Source organism: Cyprinus carpio, chromosome A17 (assembly GCF_018340385.1).
Source record: "Cyprinus carpio isolate SPL01 chromosome A17, ASM1834038v1, whole genome shotgun sequence".
Taxonomy (NCBI): domain Eukaryota; kingdom Metazoa; phylum Chordata; class Actinopteri; order Cypriniformes; family Cyprinidae; genus Cyprinus; species Cyprinus carpio.
Window position 1 is genome coordinate 18,034,856 of NC_056588.1, and position 19,434 is coordinate 18,054,289.

Genomic DNA, 19,434 nt, shown 5'->3' on the forward strand with positions numbered 1-19,434 from the left:
GAAACATACATTATGTAATGTCATACTGCTGACATAGTTTAAGGCCTATTCACACCGAGAGCCACTACAGGAATAAATTATATTTTAAAGTATATTAAAACAGAAAATTGTTATTTTAAATAGTAATAATATTTCACAATGTTACTGTTTTATTGTATTTTTGATTTAATAAATGCAGCCTTGATGAGCAAAAGACACTTCTTTAAAAACATTAAAAATCTTACTGATCCCAACTTTTGAAGGGTAGATTGTATATTATGCTGTTTAAAGGTTAAAAATACATTATTTTCCATATAATGTACATTATTGTTGCTCCTCTATGCCCCGCCTTTCTGAAACGTGTCGATTTTTACAAAGCTCATCGTTCTAAAAAAACCGAGGTGTGCACTGATTGGTCGTTTTTACAATGCGTTGTGATTGGCCGAATTCCTCAAGCGTGTGATGGAAGTGTTCCAGCCCTTAACAGACTGTGATGTCGTCATGATGAGACAAAACCAATAAAACCCATTACAAACGAGGCATCTGTTGCATCCAGTGGGGACATAATTACTGATTATAATGACTTAAACTGTCTTTTTACATGTTGCATTGCGTTTTGCGCTGCGTAAACATAAAACAATGTCTGCATTTGTGATCGGAGAAACAACAAACAACAAGCACTACTCTACACTGATCAAAACTTGCGTTTGAATCGTCAGTGGCAAATTCTTTAAATATGAAAACATACTTACAGGCTGTGAGTCAGAAGCGCCAGACTGTCCTTGCAAAGTTGGAGCTGCCCCACTTTATAGAAACAGCCTTTGTGCCACAGACGTATTGTAGGCTACTGGTTCAAGAAACAGTCCTCATCCTCCATAAAATGCGCAGCACACATCTGAATATTTGGGTTGAACTGTTCTGGAACAGTGTTGAAATACAACTTAACCCCTGATTTCTAGTCGTGTCCTCTTTTGGAAGACCAAACAACGTAGTTTCACTTTCGCAATGAAACACAGCATCTCTACGACATGGCAGCGACGGCAATAGTGAGAATAAAAGTTACGCCGCCTTTCTTTGCGTGTACATTTGAGCGGCTTTATGCAAATCTTCCCACACAGTGATGTAGAGATGTGGGTGTGTGAGCCGTTTTATGTAGGAGTGGTTGACTCTTAACTTTTAAAAAAAAAAAATCACTTTGGATTTGAGACTTTAGTCTTTACAACTTTACAGATCTTCTTTATGCACCAAGAGCTTGTAACACTCCAAAGAGAAAAGAACAATTGAAATCACATCATATGACCCCTTTAAAATGTATATAGTTAAAATTCTGATAACATTTTTTGTGTTTTGAAGCTGAATCATTTGAGAAAGCATCACAATGAATCTGTGAATCAATATTTTTTCACAGCCCCTAAAGTTCCTAAAAGGAAAGTTCCTAAAGTTTTCCTGTTTTGGATGTGGTTTAGGACAGGGACAGTGATAAGAAACGTCTAGAGGAGTTGCTGGAGGAGAACATGTTGCTGGAGATCTCTCAGAAGCAAAGCATGAATGAGTCAGCTCACCTTGGCTGGGAACTGGAGCAACTGGCCAAGAACAATGAGGTCAACGAGGGTGAGTCCATCACAGCGCTTTCACACAGAAGTCACTTTACTCTTTAACTTAGAATTTGAGTTTGTAATATGCTTTAGAAAACACAGAATAAAGAGTCAAATTTGGGTCATGTGCTGATGGCCTATTTTCTGTTTGTCGCTTATTTGTTTTAAGGACCCATCCCAATGCAAATATATTACCAACAGAGAATCTTGCCGTTTTGTTCATGCAAAGTGAACAAACACTCATTTTCTACTAATAGAGCTTTTGAATGTGAAGTTTCAAAAAACATAAAGCAAGCACAAATGGGAGATTTTTTTGGAGTTCATTAGTTGTCTTGAAAAAGAACTGGTTCCTGAAATATCTCTACCCTCAGGCTGTTTGTAAGCCGTTAGGTGTGTATACATATTGTTTTGATGGTAAAGCTTGACTCAGTATCTGCCTGCTTGATGTTTGCCACTCACTCAGATTGCTCAAATCTCAAATGAGTATAAATACAGTATAAACAAGATATATAAGAAACGAGATAAATAAAAATTATAGTTGATTAAAAAATATAAAAGCAATTTTTAATATCCAAAGAGAACAGTAGGATTGCTAATGGCTGATGTAATACCTTTACAGGGGGGTTAAAATCTCAGACATGTTAACAAAAAGGGAGTTAAAGGGATACTCCACCCCAAAATGAAAATTTTGTCAGTAATCACTTACCTCCATGTTTGAACAAAATTTAAGATATTTTGGATGAAAACCGGGAGGCCTGTGAATGTCCCATAGACAGGCGCGGCTGATACAGAAGAGCATACACAGCATACGGTGATATGGAGAGACACAGAATAGACAGAATTGTTGAATAAAGTCGTTATTTTTGTTATCTTCACTTACAAAAAGTGTTCCCGTTGCTTCATATAACCCAGATTGCACGTCTGATGGCAGATAGAGTATTCTGACAACGACTTTCATACCTTTTATGGACCTTGACACTGTTATTTACTTGGCAGTCTATTGGACATTCACAAGCCTCCCGGTTTTCATCCAAAATATCTTAAATTGTGTTCCGAAGACGAGCTAAGCTTTTACGGGTTTGGAATGACATGGGATTAATATCAAAATTTTCATTTTGGGGTGTAGTATCCCTTTAACATCCAACTTAATATACTGTAGCATTACTTTTTTATTATTAATTATTATAAATTATTGGTAGATCTTAGAGCTGATGTGCTTCTATTAAAAAGGCACAATTTTTGGCTGAATGCCCCTCATCTGTATGTTGGACTCTTACTAATAAAGAGCTACATTGTTTTTTTTTTTTTTGTCATGTCCCACTACAGCCCGTAAGTCATTTGTGTTTGAGCTGAACGAGACAGCATCCAGCCGACTGTTGAAGCTGGAGAAGGAGAACCAATGCCTTCAGAGCACCATTCAGGAGTTGAGAGAGTCTTCCATAAACATGGAAGAAGGTCAGCTGCACACACTGGAACTGGAAAGAGAGAATCAGAGCCTCAGCAAGAAGGTACATCTAATTTCTGCATTTCCTTTGACTATTTACTAAGAGCCAGAATATTGAATGCTGATGAGATCTTATCTGTGTTGTGTGTTTTAGTTGGAGCGTCTGCAGTCTCAGTTGGACCAGGAGAAGCAGACAACTCAGGACATGGAGAACCTTGGAGAAGAGCTGCTGACGGAGAAACAAAGACTGGAAAAAACTCTAGAGACAATCCAGGCAGATAAAGACAGACAGGTGAGAGATTTAAAGAAAGATAACCTAGCCCATTGTGTAGCATGATGGTCATAACATTAGATGAAATATTCATTTATAAATGTCATTTGTTTTTATGTATGGCCTGTTAGATCTCAGAATTGGAGCAGGAGAAAGAGCACCTGACCCAGGCTGTGAACTCCCTCAGGAAACGTGCTCAGGTGAACAGTGAGGCTCGTGTGAGAGAGGTGGAGACAGAAAACCGTGTTCTCCACCAGACCATCTCTGAAACAGGCAGTAAACTAGCTCGTCTGGAGGCTGAGAAACGACAGGTGACTAAAGAGCTTGACTCTTTCCGTGAAAGAGGAGAGCGCTGTGAAGAGTTGGAAAGGGAGTTAGCACGTCTGGAGCGAGTCCGAGAACAGCTACAGAGGGAAGCCGCCTCCTTGAAGATTGGCAGGGAACGCGCTGAGGATCTGGAGCGTGAGAACGCTACTCTAGAACAAGACAATCGGCGGCTGAAGAAGCTGGCTGACACTGCGCAGAATGCCAGCCTACGCTTGGCTGTTCTGGAGAAGGATCACCAGCAACTTGAGGAGGAGAACCTGGAGCAGCGACGTGCGTTGGAGACCCTACGGCCAGCTGCCGCTCGCCTAGCTCAATTACAGCAGGAACACGCCGAACTTGAGAGGGAACATGAGGAGATGTGCCGCACGCTGGAGGAGCTCCGCTCCCAAGCCAAGAGAAGCGAAAGACTGGAAATAAACTGCAGCAGCCTGAGCCAGGAAAACCAACGGCTCCAGCAGACCCTGGACAACAGCACCACCAAGATTCAAGGTCTGGAGGGCGAGCTGAGGCAGAATGAGGCAGAGATGAAAGATCTGCGGCGAGAGTTAGAGGGGTTGAGGCAGACAGTGACGTGGGCGGAAGCAGTGGAGAAAGAGAAGAGAGGAATGGAGCAGGAATTGGGCCAGGTGGAGAAGGAGAAGAAGCAGCTGGAGAAGGAGACACGTAGGTTGAAGCAGCAGTTGGAGGTGAAGGAGACAGCACTGGAAGAGAACTGCCTCAGGCTGGCCAGCATGGAGAAAGAAAGCACAGCTCTCAATAAAGAGCTAGTACGCCTTAAAGAAGCTTCAGGGAGGCTCAAAGAGCTGGAGAGAGAGAACAAAGACCTGCAAAAACAGGCCACCATAGATAAGAAGACTCTGGCCACACTAAGAGAGGTATGACACATTTAATATGACTCAATTACATAGAACATAGTCCATAAGGAAAAAATAAATCTTTCGAAAATCAAATTTGAAATGTACTAGGTTCTTATAAATGTACTCTTTGTATTCATTTTGGTTTTATATGGTTTTGAAAAACATTCTATTTTCAAGAAAAGTTTACATTTAAATGGAATGACTTTAAAATGTCAAGTGGTGTAACCATCAAGTAAAAATTAATCATTATTTTATTAATAATCATTAAATTTTTAATCGTAAAATAAATAAATGTATTTGTAGGTTAAAAGTAGGTCTGCTGTCAAATTGATAATCGCGATTAATATTATTCATTTTTTTGTTATTTTTAATTGTATTTTTGTATTTTTCTATTATATATAAATATATACAGTATTACATATATTTCTTAAATATATACATGTATGTGTGTATTTATATATTACAGATACATATACACAGCACACATGCATATATCATGTAAACACAAACTTATTTTGAATGTGATTAATATTATGTATTTGAAAGCTTATTTTGAATGTGATTAATCGCTATTATCGATTTGACATGTAACAATGTAAGAAAAATAATGATTAATGGATGCGATTAATCATGATTATCGATGTGACAGCAGACTTTTAACCTAGATGGTTACACCACTTGACATTTTAAAGTCATTCCATTTAAATGTAAAACCAAAATGATTGAAGACACCAAGTCTGTTGATGTACTGGAAAATCAAATTATGACATTCTGATTTTAATATCTGGTCATATTTTGTTGCGCAGGAGCTGGTGAATGAGAAGTTGAGGGTGCAGCAGCAGTGTAATGAACTGGAGAAGCTGAGCCACGAGCTGGAGAAGATCGGCTTGAACCGAGAGAAACTCCTTCAGGACGAACACAGCTCTGAAGACAAGTGAGTGAGATTTAAGCAAATGATCGGTCATATCTTTTCTCAGATTTAGAGTTCATTGGTAGTTTGTAAGTGTCTTGTTTTATTTTATGTGTACGCTGCCCTCTCAAAGGTGTAGCAGGTGAGGAGCTGCTAAAGATGTAGACGTATTTGTTTCTGTCTCTTATACTGTACGTCATCACCACTTGTCTCCACTGTCTGTTCTTCCTCTCATGGCAAGTGTTGGGGTTAGCGTGTTATAAGTAACATGCATTCATTCTGATTATAAGTGACAGATAAAGTAACACATCGCTTTTTGAACGTACACTGTAAAATAAACGTGAGGAAGCACAATTCAAAACTAACTAACATTCTTCCTCCTATGTAATGTAATGATGTAGTAAATGACTTTTATGAGGAGAGTTAAGCAATAATGTAAGAATTTTGTAAAGTAGTGTTTCCCCAACTTATAATCAGAGTCAAAGTGCATGCTATTTTCACTATAGTGTGTTGCAGTGTTCTAAGCTCCTTACATTATTGTGGTCAAGCAGGAGCTTTGCAGTGTGTAGTGTTGTGTTTATAATAGTTTTTTTATATTGAGGCCACAGTATGAAGTAATTACAGGCCTGACTCTTAACATATAGTCCAGTTTGATTCGTTTTGACTGGAATGTTCCCTGTAGAGGGATTAGTAGTGAAGTATTCATCTTTCTCAACAAGGAAATAGACTCACTCTCTCTCCCCCACCTCTAACCCATTTATTTTGGTGAGTGTGACAAGTGACATGTATTTATAAGTTAGATCAAAAGAAACAAACGTGACTGAATGTGAGCTGCAACATTTCTCACCAGCTAATAGTATCATAAAATGCTAGCTGTCGCTGATCACTTAATGCATGAAGAACAGTCACATTCCACTGTGCTTAGTAAACCATCCAAGAGGGTGTGTGTGTGTGTGTGTGTGTGTATGCATGTTTCCTCAAAAGACTTTTAATACTCACTTACTTGTCTGCCGATATTATCCAAGAAAGATCTGACCCTTTTTATTTGATTGATCAGATTCTGATGCTCACGCAGATTGAAATCTAATATACAGAGATTCCACTTTCTCATCCTTCAGTAAATATAAGATCCTGGAGACAAAGATTGAGTCAGCACTGAAGAAGACACTGGATCTGAGAGAGGAGAAGATCCAGAGCCTGGAGTCCCGCTTGGAGGAGAGCAGCAGCTTAAACCAGCAACTTCGCACTGAACTCTCCTCTGTATGTTCACACTTTCTCAAACCACAATTGTGCATGTACATGTCAAGACAAAGAGAGTTGGGGAGAAAAGCAAAGGAGGTCTCTGATTTGTTGCATCTTAAATCAGGCCCGGTTTTCTTCTGATCTGTCCTCACCAGGTGAAAAAGAACCTGGAGGCCCTCAAGCAAAGGCAAGAGGAAGAGGCGGCTCACTCTGAGATTTCCCAGCAGTCTTTGGGGCAGGATAGATTGGGCTTAAATAAAGAGAAGTGGGAGACGGAGCATAGGGAGGCCACAGCCGAACTGCTCAAACTGAAGGACCGACTAATCGATGTTGAGAAGAATGTAAGACTGCATATTTACTTTCAGTTTCGTGGAATGTATTTTTTTTTTTTTTTTACAAATTAAACTTTGAATACCCACTAGTTTATTTGTGTACTAACATTATCCAACTGTGAACTTTCCAGAATGCTGCCCTGCAGACAGAGAAAAATCTTCTGAAGGAGCAACTGAAGCAGTTAGATTCCCAGAATGCACAGCTCAACGCACAAACACTAGCTCTGCAGAAACAGGCAGCGTCTTTACAAGAGCATAACACCTCTCTTTATAAAGAAACCGCTAAACTACAGGTACAGTATAAAAAAAAAAAAAACATTGCAGGTCTACGTGTTTCACTGCAGGACTTCTTTAAAAAAAAAACGGAGTAATGACGATTAATCTCATGCTTTCAAAATGAAACTAACCATGTCAAATTCTGTAAATATTGTTTTTCTTACCCCCCTCCCCAAATAGAATTTTCCATAACCTAATAGCCTTCTTGTAATTTGAAAATTAACATAGCCTCTAACAAACAAATGACAAATAGATACAAACGGACAAAATAGGTGTTGAACAAGTCATTAATTATAAATAATGGTCTATACCGACATAATGTAATTATCTGAATTTGGCATTTACAAATTTGGAAACTGTCCTGCACATGGTCCATTAAGCCTCTTTAGATTTTGAGATTATTCAGTTAATCGCTAATATTTCCAAAAATATCTGACATTGTCAGACACATAGAAAGCATTGACATTGCCACTGCTTAGCAGGGCCAGCAAATACCGTCAGAAAGAACAGGTGAGGAAGCTGCCTTCTGTTTTTTTGGTTGTGTAAGGGTCATTAGTGACACGAGAAAGCAATTTTGTGACCTTAAGAACTAAATAAATGGCAGGTGTGATGCTGCTGAGGAAGACTGAGGTTTCCAGAATGAGAACAGCGTGTTCAACTGTTCACCTCTGACCCATACAGCAAGAGAGGCAGTTGCTTCTCAAGACTAAAGGGATTGCTTGCCCAAAAATAATTTTGTGTTTTTATTTACTCACTGTCATGTCATTCCAAACCCCTTTTAAATTCTTTACTAGAAGGAATACAAAATATTTAATTTAATTTATTTTACTGGAGAATAGAGGAAGAGTTCATCTTTTTATTATAGACATATATATTTTTTAATTTATATTTAATGTGATATTATGAAAACTTAAAATATACAAAACAAAATCAATAAATGTCCAGTTTTCACTTTTATTTTGTGTTCAGGTGGAAAATTCGACACTAAGCTCCCAGAGCTCATCTCTCATGGCTCAGTACGGAGCTTTACAGGCCCAGCTGCAAACTCTGGAGTCCGAGGCCGAGACCCTTCAGAAACAGCGCGAGGAGGCGTGTGCGGCCCGGGACCGATTCACGCAGGACCACGAGCGCCTGCTTGCTGTCCACGAAAGGCAGGCAACTGAGTACGAGCAGCTCATGACCCGACACGCAGAACTGAAGAGCAACCAGAGAGCACTGGAGCAAGAACACCGCACACTGGAGAGCAAGTCAGTTCCTGTCCAGCTCAGTCAGACCTCTAAATATGCATTCATCTTGCTTTTCTTCAAAAAATGATGGCTTTAGCCTATATGAAATAAATAAAAACTAGCCTACTGCATGTAATATATTGTATATCACCTACTACTTTTAAAAAGCATGTTGTCATCAATTGGAATTAATGACATATCCAATAAGAATCCTTCTCATTTTCTGTAGTAGTTGACACTACAGTAGTTTTTAAAGAAGTCCTCAAAAATAAAATTTGTCAATGATATTATGCATAATACATAGTATTTTGAAGAATTTTGGTAACCAAACAGTTTTGGATTGCTATTGACTGCAATTGTATGGACAAAAATTAAAATGTAAGTCAATGGGAACTGAGTAAATGACAGAATTTTTATTTTGGGGTGAACTATCCCTTTACTAGCAAGGTACAGTCAGTGTTTAGTGCTTGGAAAAATAGTCTTTGTTGTAAGTAGATTATTCTGGACTAGAATTTTTACTATACGCTAATGTATTTGACAACATGTATAGGCATTAAGGCCTGACTTGTCCTGCAATATAGTTTTTGAATGTTTGGATTTCAGTGGTGTTGCTAAAGAAACAACCCCACTGGGAATCTGAATGGATTTTAGAGGTGGGTCACAATGGAAAATGTGCCTTATTTTTAGCTGCACACATTAGATACTAATAAGCACAAACACAACCTGCTCTAATACACACTAATCCTCTCACGCGTGCCTGTCACACTCATTTTCCCATGGTGCAATGTGGAAAGTTGTGCCTTTTGTTAGAGACAGGAAAAACATGGTTCTGTTTGCCTTAATGTAGTTTTATACAGTCTCTTCTACTCATGAATAATGCAGTAGTGTGTCTCTGGGGGCCTCAGCAGATGGCCGTCAGGGCCCCAATCAGCTGTAATGTCAAGCGGCCTCCGCGTCCATCTCCAGCACTCCACATGTCACACACACTCAATTTCCTAATTACTATTATTTATTTAAAATACCACCATCCATTTACAACACGGCCTTTTTTGGAGGAGTGCTTGCATATGAAATAGGTTCCCAAACTTTTGTCAGCTGAAACCCCAGCGACTTGAATTATTTACTTGAAATATGATTTTAAGTCATGTTAACCTTTCAATAAATAATGTAACATCTCCACAAATAATTAAAACAGCCATGAAGAAATAGATCTGGAGAAGTGATGAGAAATAAATAGAAAAATTCCCAAGGCACCTTTTCTGGTTAAATAAAAAAATAAATATGTGGCACATTAATATTATCAAATAAAGTTAAATAAGATAGACTATACGTCTAGATGATTTATTTTTATTTTTTTCACAAGACTTTATTTGGAAAGACATTTTGAGTGTTTCATTGGCTGTACTGCTGGTCAACCTCATTTACATTGACAGTAACTTAAAATTAAAAATAGTTTCTTCCTTGGCTTCCTTAAAGATCAGTGGGGAACTACATTTGTATTAATCAGAATGTGTTTCCTTATCCTCCTCAGTCTTATGACTTGAATGTGTTTTAGAGAAATGTTTAGTTAGAATCACTGTATGTACATTTGTGTTGAACAGATACACGGTTCTCCTGAAGCAGAAGGACGCTATGGAGGCACTGGAGGCGTCTCTACACAGGGACAGGGAGAGTCTGGGAGAGGAAATACACAAGAACACTCTTATCCTGGGGGAGAACCGCAGTTTGAGAGAAAATGTGGACAGGTTAGACACTCTTTTTAGCAAAAAAAAAACAAAAAAACACTCAGTAGTCAGTTTTCAGTTGAAAACATGCATGAGGTAAAGTATTCATGTTAAGTATGTACTGCCCTCTGCTGGCTAGAATAGACTACAGCATTCAACACTACTACAGCAGCAGTAACAGCTTTTATGGATGCACAATATTTCAGTTACCACATCATTGCGTATTAATTCTATTATTATAATTATAATAGTTCATTGTTCATTGGTAATATGATAGTTTTTTTTCTTTTTATTTATTAATGCTAAATGATTAAATCTTAATATAACATACATATAAACAATTATTTTTTAACTATAGGGTACAAGGGAGCTAAAGGCACTTTTGGCTTTCTACTCCTTTAAACCACTAGATGGCACAAACATTCACCTATAGGCACAATAATTAAGATAATAATAAACAGCTGGCTGATTTTTCCATTTGTTGACATGACATGGTTAGACTCAGTTGGTGTCCACTTCTGAGATAATCACTATATTTATAATGAAACCATCATGTTTTAAAATATGTTATGATGAACAATCATATTTATTGTTTGCTTCTGTGAAGCTATATTAAATTGAGATCTCCTTCAATCCTTTCAGAATCTTACACTATTTCACACAAAATCTGTTGCTCCATGTATGTTCAGTAAACACACACGCGCACACACACACACACATATATATATATATATATATATATATATATATATATATATTATATATATATATATATATATATTATATATATATATATATATATATATCTATATATTTTTTTTTTTTTTTTGCAATCTTACACTATGGGAGTAGTGAAAAAAATAATTTTTCTTAAGGTGTGCTTTTAGCTCGGGTGTACCCTAGGTATTTTAGATATTTTATTTAGGTAAAACAAGCAACACACACAACTGAGGGCAAATATTACCGTCTAAGCCTGTGTTTATGTGCCTGCAGACTGACCCAGACCCACATGCAGCTGAGACAGGAGTATGACAGCCTGCAACTGCAGACCAAAGAACTGAAGACCTCTCTGAATGAGTCCCAGCTGGAACTGAACCGCTGGCAGGCGCGGTACGACCAACTTAAGGAGCAGCATCAGGGCCTGGACATCTCAATGACCAAACTGGACAACCACTGTGAGGTGAGAGAAACCTTGTAAAAGGAAATAACTGAAACTGGAAACACAATCTGCTTCTGCCGAGAACCCAAGACTATTATGGCCGTGATGTATTATACAGGCGACAGGCCAAACTAGGTATTGATTCCTGGCCCTGATACTGATTATTTTTAGCATCTAGCACTAAGATATCTTTCTTTCTCTCAATTTAGCTGCTAACCCGTTTGAAAGGAAACTTGGAAGAGGAGAACCATCATCTTCTCAGTCAGATCCAGATGCTCAGCCAACAAAATCAGACCCTTCTTGAGAGAACCATGGAGAGCAAAGAACTTTACCACGAAGAACAGAAACAGTACATGTGAGCAGTGTGTCACAGAGACATCATATCATATATTTAACCAGTGATTGCCAACCTGGATATTAGGAAAGAATATAACCTTGTGCTGTTGAAGCTATAAAACAGAAATTGCAAATTAAAATATTAGCCGATTAAAACAGCTCATTGGGATGAATGTGTCATACTTTTGTTTTTCATTGTTTTCTCTTAAAGTGATAAGCTGAATTCTTTACGGCGACAGAAGGAGAAATTAGAGGAGAAGATCATGGACCAGTATAAGTTCTATGACCCGACTCCTAAAAAGTGAGTCCATCTATGGAATCTGTACTGATCAGGACAGGATAGACTGTACTTTTAGGCCTATTTGTCAAGTTTCACTTCTTTTTCGTATGAACTTTGAATACAAAAGGATGTTTTGACATTTCTTTTTTCTCTTAACACAGGAGCCGGCATTGGGCTGGAGCCAAAGCAATAGTGAAATTCATCAAACCTAAGAAAGAAAGTCAACGAGAACGGACTGACGCGCCACACGAGAGAATCCGAAGCGCTCCAGACATCCCTCTGCCGGAGATCCCCACATATATCGACTGTCCCGAGAGCACACCACTCCTCCCCACTCCAACACTGCCCCCCAGACAGTCCCGTCTCAGTGTGGACTCCATGAACAATCACTCCGGAGAGGAGAATTATATACAGTCCCCAACCCTTTCACCTGCCCTCAACGGCCGAGGTGAGAAATCCTGTCACAGAGCTAAAGCATAATTTAAAGCATAGTTTACTTAAAAATGAAAATTCTGTCATTTACTCTCCTTGTATGGATTTCTTCTGTGGAACACAAGAGAAGATATTTTGAGAAATCCCTTATGTCTTTTTTTTCCTCTTATACAATGGTATCAAAACTGTTTGGTTACCAACATTCTTCAAAATATCTTCTTTCGTGTTCCACAGAAGAAAGAAGTTCAGACAGGTTTGGAATGACATGAGGATAAGTAAATGATGACAGTTTTCTGTGTTAACTGTCTCGTTAGGTCTGAACTGCATTATTTTGACTTGGAAATTATATACTGGGGAGATTGTACCATAATAGATAAGTGGCATCAGGCGAATTGCTATAATATCCATATGTCCATATGAATCATACTCAAGATGCCGATTTTAAAGTGACTTTGGTGTCTTGGTCCTGAGTTAAGAAAACCACTTTCAAACCAACCGAATGTCTTCAGGTCTGCACTAAAAGCTGAAATCAGCACAAAAAGAAGCGACACTTCCATTCAAACACATTTCAGTTACAGTAAACTAGCTTTAGTGTGCACCAGCTGTCTTTTCCACCAGGGGGCGCCGTGTGACTCTATTTTTTTTTCAGGGTTACTGTAATTACAACCTTTTTCCTCCTGACATCCACTCAATGAGATAATCCCGCTGTAAATTTCCAATTTCAGTCTATCATTTCTCAGCTTTCCAAGTAATAATATTTCTTCCTAGTTTCATGCCGCATTGCATGGCCAAAATAATCTTCAGAGGGAACCTCGGGGCTTCGTTCTTCATGAATCATAAATGTAGCTATTTTTTAATCTCTGAGCCATCATTTCTTCTCTTCCACTGACCCGCTGAACTCTCTCCCTGTCTGTGTATCTGTCTGTACATTAACCCTCACACACTCCAGCCCCTCCAGCAGCGAAGCGTTTCCTCTTTCTCAGGAGCAAGAGCCAGGAGAAAATGCGAGTTCAGGGGACGCCGCCCTCTCGACGATCCATTACCAGCCGCCTACGCTTCTGGTCCTCATCTGACAACATCGTTCCCTGCTCCCCCGCTGAGCCTTTTTCGCATATTGGCCATTTCTAACACTTCATCCTTTCCATCATCATCACAGCTGCTCACCTCATCATTACTCTTCCCATGTACCATTATTATTTTTTCTTTTTAAAAAAGCATCACGCTACTCTTATTAGGCACCTTCACCACTCTAAACGCTAAAGAAAGAAACACAATAGATTTTCCTGTCACTCTCACAACCACAGGCTAACAGTACTAAATCAAAATGTAACAGAAACACACACACATATGCACAACACACACCTTGCAAGTCATATAAATGATCTGGGAGGCTCTGGGACCAGGCTGCGAGACTCTGAATGCAACCCTGCAGTAAGTAATGTGTATTAAACAAAGCGAAATGCAGACAGCTTTGCGCTTGCCATGAGAAATGTGTGTGTGTTATTGCTCACGTTGAATAAGGTGGGCTGAGGTGACCACAGTTGCTACCTGCAGTCAATAGTAATCACATTAAGTGCATGCATACAGACAGAGATTGAAGGAGGAAGGCAGATGGAGGTGACAACTTCTGTGTGGATTGATGTGTGGCTTGTGAACTTGCATTGCTTAAGGTTTGCTCTTTTTCTCTGTACGTCCACTGTGCCTGTCTGCATGCAACTTGGCTGAGATCCATTGGTTTTTATGTAGGGCACATTACTTCTAAAACCCATTGTTGGGGATGAGGATGTCGGTTTGTCCCATAATCACCATTCTTTGGACAGCAAGAGGTATCCTAATTGTCCAACTGCTTTATTAAGAATAAACTGTTTAGATTTACATGAAGATATTGCATTCATTGTGCGTCATACAGAAGGAAAACCTCAACGCCTGCACATCCTGTAAAATGATTTTTGATGTGAAACGGATGTTCACAAGTTGAATTTCTGTGACTGTTTTTGTATTTTCCCATCTATTTTTGTGTTATGCGTTCTGAAAATGATGCAGAATTACTCGGAATAGCCTAGCAGTTGGCATATTAAGATGTGGTGCACATACACACAAAGCTTGTTCGAGTCTGGCTTGTAACATTTCCCATCTTATTTTGTCATCAAAAGTGGTAAAAGCTCAAAAATCTTATAGAATTTCTCTGAGTAGTTTAGCGATTACCACATGCTCTCTGACACGTTGTTGCACCCGGACACATCAGTAAGTCATTCACAAAACTCTTCACACAGTGAAGACAGACCAATTTTTGCACATGCTTACAAATTCTTTTTAAAACCCAAGTTCAAAACCTGACAGAATACAAAACTGAATAAGGCAGCAGTTTGCAATATTTCTACAGAAATAAAATATTGAAATGTATTGAATTTTATTTGCTAGTTTTGGACGAACTAGTTGATTTGAGAGAAGTATTTTGGTAGTTTTTGTGCTTAGTGGATATGTGACTGTGTGGATAACTGTATGAAGAGTTTTGGGATTATTGAGAAATGTCCTAGCAACTGTAAAGCCTCAAAAATGATCTAGAATTACTCATATCAGTAGTTTAGCGCATGCATTTTGATGCATTGAGCCATGGTGCTCATATAGAGTAGACAATGCACATTAAAGTCTGTTTTGTGACATTTCCCATTTAATTTTGTTATTAAAAGTGGAACAAAGAACAAAACACACTTGAAAAAGTGAGCTACAGTACGTATTGAGAATGTGTTCTACCAAACGTCTACAGTTGCAAGGACACTCAATGTAAATGTACTCTGGTACATTGAGTCATGATGTTAATACAGACAATGCATCTGTGAGTCTGGCTTGCAACCTTTCCCTTCTTACTTACATCATTTAAAGTCGTTAAAAGCAGTAGGTAGAATTATGTAGAACTACTCTTGATGATTTTTCAGGCAGTTATAGAAACTACTTTCTCCTTTTAAAAATCTTGTGAAGGACCGTTCTAGCATGACTCTAATAAAGAGAATCCCGCGGAGCACTAGAGAGTTCCAGCTGGTGTTTTAGTTTGGCCACAGCAGTCAAGCTTATAGGAATGTTTGGGGTTCAATACAGGTTGAACTCTATCAATAGCATCTGTGGCATGATGTCAGTTCAATAATAATAATAATAATAAAGTATATAACTTGTTACTCAATTTTTAAAAGCAAACAAAATTCATGTTTACAGTAATATCTGTGACTGTGGGGCAAGACATTGCACCAGAATGTATGTTAAAATGGACACTTGTGGCTATACTGTATGTTGAGAGTATAGCCGCAAGACTTACTCACTATACAACATTCACTCACCCTAATGGTGTCCCAAACCTGTATGAGTTTCTGTCTTCTGTTGAACACAAAAGAAGATATTCTGAAGAATGTTGATAACCAAAACAGATGCTAGTAGTAATTGGCTTCCATAGTATGGAGATAATACTATTTAATACTAATACTAATACTACTACTAAGTCAGTGGGGACCAGAGATTAGAAGGTTATTCATACAGGTTTGGAACAACATGAGGGTGAGTAAACGATGATGAAATTTAAATTTTTGTGTGAATTACCCCTTAAAAGATATGATAGAATTACTCGCCACCCTTGTCATTCAAGTTGTTGTACAATCTTTCAACTTTTGCATGACATGTCCAGTGATTTTTGGATGTTGAATATAATTGTCGGTAAAAAATGATATTTATATGGATCATAATAAGACAATTTTGACAACTTTACATCTGAACTAACATATTTTTGTATGAAATAACAATTAATAAGAAACAGGTGCCCTATAAATGTCCAATGTAGGAGTATAACTGAAACCAAGTATGAGTCACAGATGCTGCTGATAGAGCTTGACCTGTATTGAACCTGGAATGTTCCTTTAACTGTCTAACTGTCCTGCTTAAGTGTTTTTTGGAGATGATTCATTTTACTAACACATGCTTGTGCTTTTGCCCCGACACCTTCTCCTACACAGCTGCCTGCAGCATCACTGGAGCCCAGCAGCAGCGCTTGCACTGCACATGCTTTGTATGCACTCGCAGATACTGACCTTTTGTCTTGATTTTTTTTTTAAGTGTTGAAAGAAAGTGGAGGGTCTAGAGGCAGAGAGGGCTATCGCTCAGTAGGGGGCGGTAGTGAGAACGAAGAACTGGTCCGGTGGCGGGGCCGAGAGCCAGGAGCCACCTGTTCAACTCCACTGAGCTACAACTCCCACAGTGCACCAGGCTACAAGTCGTCCTCCAGCATGCGGCCGGGACGCAGGCCAAAGGGTAACACTTAATTATGCCGTTTAGTAGGCTACATGTCAGCAGCCTTGAGGCTCACATGACAGATCATGTTCATTCTACCATGTACGCTAGTAAATGTATTCATCCTTGGAGACACTTTATGATTTACCGATTTGTATTGAAATGCAGCAGACTTTCACTAATAAAGGAACATTTTGGGTTAAACACAAAGGAGTAGTTCACCTGGAAATGAATATTCTTTCATGATTTTCTCACCCTCATGTTGTTCCAAACCTGTATGACTTTCTGTTTTTGTCTATACCATGAAAGTCATTGGGGTCCAAAATTACATGGGACTCCCATTTGCTTTGATTTTATGGACATTTTTCAAAAAAAAAAATTTGTATGTTGAATGTATGTAGAATGACATGAGGGAGAGAAAAGGTTGATAAAACTTTAATTTATGGGTAAATTTCCAGTTTTGCCTTAGCACAATGTCTGTTGCTTGTAAACTGAAATTAGCTCCATTTCAAAACATAAAACATTTTTGAAATATTCAACACATTTAAACTATACAAAATATTAAAATATACAGTATACAATTATATACAATAAACAACCATTCAATAGTTTGCTGTTTTTTTTTTGTAATGTATAATTATATTCTTAAACATTTATTTGATCAGTTGATACATTTATTTGCTAAGCAAAATTATTCTGATTGTGAATTATTGCAATTTAAAATAACTTTTTCTAATTAAATGTTTTTTAATTTTCAGCAGCCATTACTTCACTCTTCATGATCCTTCAGAAATCATTCGATCAATTCGCCGATTTCCTGCGCAAGAAACATTTAGTGTTATCATATATATTTAAAAAATAGAATTTATTTGAAATATAAGTACTTTGTACATTTATTAATGCCTTTACTTTTGCTTTTGATAAATTTAATACATCCTTTCTGAATAAAAGTTTAATTAAAAGTAAAAAAAAAAAGTTACTAACCCCAAACTTGAACAGTAGTGTACAAAAATTTGAAGTTTGTTATTTTTTGTTTTTAAACTCTTTGGTTCTTCAGTAAAAAGTTTGTTAGGGCTATAAAGTTGTCTTCTGTAAATCATCCATTTGAAATGGAACTACCTTTCTAGCTAGATGAACACCTGCCTTGGGAGTGGCAGTTGTATTACTATAAACATCAGTCATTTTTCAGTTTGAGGGATGATTTGAAATAATTTTCCTTTGGTAATCAATAGCAGGCCATAGACAGACCTTAAGGCGGCGTCACACTGGCCAAGTTTTTAAACCGATTTCTAGTCGTAGGGTGGTCACAGTTTAATGGCCTTACATACTCAGTCGACCTTTCTACTTTTTCCATATTTAAGTGCAGTCGTTTTCCCTGTCGTATTCATTTATTTAGTCATTAGCAAACTTATAATGTGTAATGTACCACCATGTACATATGAGGCTTCATCTTTAAACACCACTGACCCTCTCAGTGACTCTCACCTCCCAGCCAAAAAGCCCGAAGCTCATTTCATCAAGTCACTGTCAGCGTAATAACAAAGCGTTCATTCTAAACGAATGTTTATTTTCAAGTGCTTGAAGCTTTCTCAGATATCCAGCGCACTGCGTAAACAAGCAGTCATGTTCGTACAAATGCACACAGGAAGACTGCAGCAGCCGAAGGCCCATCATGACCCATAATGACACTGTTCCAGGAGAGCATCTTTAAAAGGGAAACTGAATTGTGTGAAATACAGATAATGATAATAATAATTAGTGGTACTAATTAATCAGATGTTTTTTATGAAATGTTGAAAGAGGGATAAACTAAGAGTACTGTGTATATGCTGATATATTCAGTGCCTTATTGTTGGGCAACACTCTCTTATTTGCAGGATTGGTCTCAGAGGAAGACTTGCGCCATCATTCCCCAGATGCTGGCTTTGGGAGCGGTGTCCATGGAAACACAGGTAAGAGAATTAACTAAATCAATACATGTTGCTTCTACAGCCTCACTGTATTTCTTTATGTGTTTATATGTGATATGTGGTTCCCTCTACAGGCCACCGGCCCAGCTCTACCGAATTCACCTCCGGCAGCAATTCTCCCGTCAGCTCCAAAGGTGTGTGTGTGTGTGTGTGTGTGTGTGTGTGTGGTCTATTTCATATGCATGCACAGCCACTTCATTAGCCAGCTATGGAAACTGCCACCCCTGCACTCTCTCTCTCTCTCTCTCTCTCTCTCTCTGTCTCAAGTACTGTTGAGACAGTAATTGTTTCTCAGAGTGAAACAAATGTCTTTACTAGAACATTTGCAGAGGCAGCTCTGTTGTCAAGCAACCGTTATTTTATCATGAATTCAGTTATTTAATGAATCAACTAATAAATTATTTAAATAGTCAAATTATTCATTATTTAAGGCATTTAAATAGTTTTGTGATTATGATGGTCTATATTGTGGTACAATACCGCTGTTCAAACGTTTATGCTCGGTAAGATTTTATTTATAAAGAAATAAATACATTTAATCATCAAGAATGTATGAAATTGACCCAAAGTGACAGTGAGGATATGTAGGCCTATGATGTCATATAAATGCTGTTAGTAATCAAAGAATCCTGAAAAAAAAAAAAAAAAAGTATCATGGTTTCCACGAAAATATTGAACAGCGTGACTGCATCAGCATATTGGGATTATTTCTGAAGGATCTTGTGAAATCTATTTGTGTATGTGTGCAAGACAATTGTGAGACAAAAATGTTATTTTAGTTTCTTAGACGTCCTGGCTGCTT

The 19,434-nt window shown here is 38.1% G+C and overlaps 1 protein-coding gene across 1 annotated transcript in view; it reads left to right on the forward strand.

Moving 5' to 3' along the window:
* Positions 1–19,434, forward strand: part of LOC109069502 (protein Daple-like) — a 52,778-nt gene that overhangs the window by 27,243 nt on the left and 6,101 nt on the right. The window contains exons 12-28 of the mRNA XM_042774311.1: positions 1,446–1,590; positions 2,901–3,082; positions 3,173–3,310; positions 3,421–4,491; positions 5,280–5,407; positions 6,502–6,643; positions 6,781–6,966; positions 7,089–7,250; positions 8,203–8,480; positions 10,061–10,204; positions 11,177–11,363; positions 11,552–11,697; positions 11,890–11,979; positions 12,120–12,406; positions 16,489–16,683; positions 18,540–18,614; positions 18,707–18,766. Coding sequence (XP_042630245.1) covers positions 1,446–1,590; positions 2,901–3,082; positions 3,173–3,310; positions 3,421–4,491; positions 5,280–5,407; positions 6,502–6,643; positions 6,781–6,966; positions 7,089–7,250; positions 8,203–8,480; positions 10,061–10,204; positions 11,177–11,363; positions 11,552–11,697; positions 11,890–11,979; positions 12,120–12,406; positions 16,489–16,683; positions 18,540–18,614; positions 18,707–18,766 — 3,616 coding nt within the window. The remainder of the gene's footprint in view (positions 1–1,445; positions 1,591–2,900; positions 3,083–3,172; positions 3,311–3,420; positions 4,492–5,279; positions 5,408–6,501; positions 6,644–6,780; positions 6,967–7,088; positions 7,251–8,202; positions 8,481–10,060; positions 10,205–11,176; positions 11,364–11,551; positions 11,698–11,889; positions 11,980–12,119; positions 12,407–16,488; positions 16,684–18,539; positions 18,615–18,706; positions 18,767–19,434) is intronic.